General features: G+C 45.3%; 1 protein-coding gene across 1 annotated transcript in view; it reads right to left on the reverse strand.

Annotated features, from left to right (window-relative positions):
- LOC311077073 (uncharacterized protein) overlaps positions 1-5,000 on the reverse strand; it is a 7,454-nt gene that overhangs the window by 617 nt on the left and 1,837 nt on the right. Inside the window, exons 5-14 of the mRNA XM_084138879.1 lie at positions 4,862-4,942; positions 4,606-4,788; positions 3,910-4,514; positions 3,477-3,798; positions 2,477-3,281; positions 2,050-2,259; positions 1,652-1,950; positions 1,233-1,319; positions 957-1,124; positions 1-860 (exon numbers count right to left, since the gene is read on the reverse strand). The exon at positions 1-860 is cut by the window's left edge and continues 617 nt beyond it. Coding sequence (XP_083995005.1) covers positions 1-860; positions 957-1,124; positions 1,233-1,319; positions 1,652-1,950; positions 2,050-2,259; positions 2,477-3,281; positions 3,477-3,798; positions 3,910-4,514; positions 4,606-4,788; positions 4,862-4,942 — 3,620 coding nt within the window. The remainder of the gene's footprint in view (positions 861-956; positions 1,125-1,232; positions 1,320-1,651; positions 1,951-2,049; positions 2,260-2,476; positions 3,282-3,476; positions 3,799-3,909; positions 4,515-4,605; positions 4,789-4,861; positions 4,943-5,000) is intronic.

Here is a 5,000-nt window from a genome sequence, read left to right on the forward strand (position 1 = left end):
TACACAAGAGGGTCACTGGCAGGGCTGGGGCCGGAGACAGTAGGCAAAGGGACAGGGGTAGGTGGAGATGTCTGCTGAGGGAACAATTGGCTCTGAGCTGGCAACCTTGTGCAGACAGACTGCAGAGAATCTGTGCGTTGGGCCGGAGCTGCAGACTTCCTCTTGACCACGGCTTGTCCTGCTGTACTTTGAGGCAAGTGGTACTGATGTTGAGGGCCAGGCTGTGGTGGTGCAGCAGTGGGGCGTACCTGCACTGGTGGGAGAGGTACGGGAGCAACAGGAATGTAGGCAGGCAAGTTGACCCCTTGCAGCAGAATATTACATTCCTGCCTCTTCAGTCGCTTGTTGTGCCACTGAATGAGAGTTGTTTGATTAACATCAAACAACTGCAGAGTAGAGCTCTGCATGACTGCACCATTACCCAGGACCAGCTGTCTGATCTTGCTGTAGTCTCTGAGAATTAGAGTCCATCTAGTCAGTGCATATTTACCCTGTTTTTTTGGACTTTTATGGATGTCACAGAGTTTAACAAAAATGCACTCTACCAGACGACAACAGTCTGGCCACTGGGCAGGGGAACCTGTCGATCCTAGGACGCAACGTGTCATGCTCTCCACACCTGGCGTAAATTCAGGTTTCTTTTTAGAGCACCTGAAGCGTCCGGTTGCCAGGCGCGGCTGGTAGCGTGCAGAGTACGTCACACGCTGCTGGTCATATGGTAGAAGGTTCTGCCACAGAGCTATGATGGTACTGGCCTGCTGGGAGTTAAGTGTTTGTCCAATTTCATTCCTCAGTCCCACCAAGTACTCTGCCAGGCTGTCCACTCTGTCCATCCCTGGGATACTGCGCTCATCAACAGCCTGGTAAATATATGAATATATACAAATAAAATAACAACATCACAGGCAGAAAAATAACACATCTTACACACTTTTTACATGTCACAAAAGACCTACCAGCTCTTGCTGTGGTGCTGCTGGAGTCATGGCAGGTGTCCCAGAGGGACTTGTAGTTGTAGTAGTGGGAAGAGAGGCTGGGACGATGGGAAAGTACGGAGGAGCAGAGGCTAGGCTGGTGGGGACAGCTGTTGGGCCAAAGGGTGCAGTGGTATCCTCATTTGAAACCTGTTAAATGTAATAATAAAAATAAATAATAATAATCAAATAAGTATCAAAATAATACAATTACAAGCAAGACAATAACGCCACTGATACATGTCTCAAAACACTTGCCAGTTGTTGTGGGGCTGCAGGGGTGATGGGTGATGGCAGTGAAGAGGAGGGACTAGCAGCAGCAGAGCCGGTACAAGCATTCACAATCTGCAAAATGTAATACTCTTTTAAAAACACATTATTATAAAATGGATTTTAATTAGAGCATTATGCTTTTATTCATTTATGCATTCTTCAGATTTCTATTCATTGTCTTACATCTCTGTCTATTTCATGATTGCATTGTGTATTTTTTTGTGATTTGAAAATGTTTTGTAAAAGTGATATACAAATACATTTTCTAATTATTATTATACAATAATGATTATTATTATTATTATTATTATTACACATCAATAATAATAAATATCACAATACAATAAAAGTCTAAATTATCAGTACACGGTATGATAAAAACAAAATGTGACAGGCATAATTACCAGTCGTTGCTCAAGTGCAACAGATGCAGGCCCTGAAGGTCCAGCAGGTCCAGAAGTAGCCTGGAGAGAGGTGGGAGTTGGAATGACGGCTGAGCTGGTGGTGGCAGGTGATGGACCAGAGGATGGGTCCAGTAGCCCAACGGTTGGGTCCAAACCAGCATCTTCAAAGCCCTCATCTTCCAACTCTTCCTCTGTGCCTACATCTTCCAGCATCTGCTCAGTCTCCTCTGAGTCAGGTTGGACATCCTGCAAGGCCCTCCCTGTCTGGCGGTATAGGTAATCTATACCTATTAGCTCCCCTGGGACAGACAAGAAGGAAAATTTACTTTTCATAAAATTCATAAAAAGGTAATTCTATTTTATAGAAAATAGCCTCATGATGGAAAGCTTAAACTAACCAGTGTAAACCGCAGGTGGCTGAAAAGAGGGGACAAGTTTCCTTCCAAGCACCTTGACACTGTAGTTGTTAACACATTGAACAAGGTCGCCTGAGTAGCTGAGCAGTGATGGAGGCTTGACTGCCAGGGATGCAGCTTCACGGTCCTGATTCCATCTGTTAAGGCCTTCCAGGAGGTACAGCTGGAAATTCAGGCTGTTGGCACTGGTTCCTTAAGACAGTACAAATATGAGCAATATTGTTAGTTTAACTTGTTGTATTTGGTTCATTGACAGACATTAACTGTGTCAGTGTTCCCAGGATAATAACAATAATTATAATGATAACAATAACAATACTACTGCTACTACTACTACTACTAATAATAAAATGTTTAACTCCAAATATGTACTCATCTTGCTGATGAATAAAAAATGATTCCTACTGACCTGGAATGAACCTGTTCAGATGTAAGTGGAAGGATTCAAGTGATGTGGACCCTCTCGCACATCTGTAGTTTGGCAAGACAATGCCCCCCTTTGTAGTGGTGCCAGTTACAGTGTACAGAAGGACACCTGGTTCATCTTGAATGCACTTCACGTGCTTCTTCTGGGTTTGCCAGATGTGCTGCATCCTCTCGTGGTCCAAGAGAGGGACACCAAGAAGGTCTCTGCCCTTTACCCCCATGAGCTCATTGAGAAGCAGTTCAATCATTATGATAGTCTGCGGCTCCCCTCTTGTCCGCCTCCTGCAGTGCAACCCCAGTTCCTCCTTGGTTATCTGCTGGTCCACTAATTTTTCAGTGATCCCAGGAACACCTTCTCCTTTCAGCTGTTCCCTCTTAGCTTGACACAGCAAGGCAACATCTCCACTGTCCCACTCAAAAATGCAGCTTGACAGTCTGGACATGAAGATGGGGTACAGAGGATGTGCATCCTTTGTACACCCAGATGCCAGTCGCCGCATGTAGTGGTATATGTCAAGCTTTACAACCAGGTCTGGCCACCCACCAAATCTTTGTTTGAGTTTTGTCTGTCCAGTGCCCTCCCGACAACATTCACAATCCACATAGAGAAGCCGAGGAGGAGCCACACCAGCATTGCTGTACCTGCGGATGAGATCAGCAGCCATGGTGTCAAGAGCAGGACCCTCCTGAGCAGTCAGGACACTGATGAGGATTTGGCCCACCTCATTGCTCACAGATGTAAGCCACAAGGCGGTCCCCTTGGCAAAGCCTGATAGCTTCTTGGTGATCTGTGATAACACAAAAGACAATGAGTGCCTAAAGCCCAAATAAACTTTTTATTTTATATGTAAAACACTGAAATAATACTGTTTTTTACACAAAGCAATAATTAAATTTTTCACAGGTCTTTAATGCTAATGTTGTATTTTAGACTTTTGTTTGTAAGGTGTGATTCTACAGTAGTAAGAGTAAAAAATATTGACCTTTTTTGTGGAATCCATTTTTAATATATTGCCAAAGGTTGAAGTTATGCTGGCTTTGATGTGATCCAGTCTGCTTAAGATGTCTCGGCCATAAACAGCCAGCATCCACCTGTGAGAAGGAATAGCCACTGGCTTCGGAGGGTCGTGGACAGGGAGCAGGCTTGGCTGGGCAACAAAGTCTGAGCATGTGCCAAGGTAGCGACAAACACGCTTCAGCCACTCCTCGCTGTGATTTTCCCTCACCTGCCTGACCAAGCGGCTGGGGCTATTACCCAAGGTCCTCTCCCTCAGAAAACGGATCACACGCATGTCACAAGCGTATCTGTATTAAGAAACAAAGTGAAAAAATGGCAAACATTAAAACAAGCTAATTTCTAATGTGTTTGAATGACAAACATTTGTGACACAGGCTAAATAATTTCAATATACTCACCTTCGTGTCAGGATCAGTCGGAACTCCATTCTGTGTGCCAAATCCAGCTGGTCCAAGATGGTCTTGCTACTGGAAATGTAACTCGTCTTACAACCAGTGGCACTGCACCAGAGGGTCTCCGTGATCATCAGGTAGTACCTATCGACATCCAAAACCTGGCGGGCTCTCTTGTGGGCTCCATAACCTGTGAGCTGTTTTCCACACTCAGGACAGCACAGCCTGACCTTCCAAAGGTGGTATGGCATCCACAAGAGAAGCCGGTGTGTAAAAAAATGCTCTGGAGTGGGGGCCTGATGATAAATAAGCGCTGGCTCTGGTGGATCATACCACAGCTTAAGGTCAGTGCGCAGCCGGTGGTTCCTCCACAGAGCAGATGAAATCCACTTCTGATCCTGAGGTGGTATGGTCCCTATCAGCTTTGCAGGCAGCCAGCCAGGCTCTGAACCAGGAGCAGTCTCCATGTCAGCAGTGGGGTGAGCTGACCGACCAACCACAGATGGAGCAGCAGAGTTGACAAAAAAAGGGGTGGCAGTGGCAGATCCAGAGGGTGCAGTGGCAAGAGGAGCAGAGGAGGTACCAGTGAAGGAGGCGGCAGCTGACACTTCCTTTAAAAATAAAAAAGGCAAATAATGAAGGATGATTATTTGAAGTGAAGTGTCATTGTGAAGAAAACCACTTAAATTAAGAGTTTCTCACAGCTCTAGCAGCTACCGATGGTATCGAAGATGTGGTTGTGGACACAGGAGAGGGAGGAATAGACAGAGGAGAGACAGTCTGAATGAACATCCTGGAACTGCAGGCAGGCGATGGTGTCCTCCTTGTCATGGCACTTGTGACAGTGCTGGACATGGCAGAAGAGTCGGAAGTGCAACTGATGGGCTGAGAGAATATAACCACGATTTTATTGTATGATTGTAAAATCAAATTCAAACTGTCATTCTCTTTACAATACCTTGGTTGCATGCTTCCTGCCCAAATCTAAGTTTGGCTTTAAAGCGGCACCGTGGGACCCACCGAACCGTGGCTTTATAAACTGAAAAAATGTTTTTTAAAAAGTCATCTTAAGTGGAGCCTTGTAAATTAAAATGCAT

Source organism: Abramis brama, assembly GCF_963993115.1.
Source record: "Abramis brama genome assembly, contig: SCAFFOLD_123, whole genome shotgun sequence".
Classification (NCBI taxonomy): Eukaryota; Metazoa; Chordata; class Actinopteri; order Cypriniformes; family Leuciscidae; genus Abramis; species Abramis brama.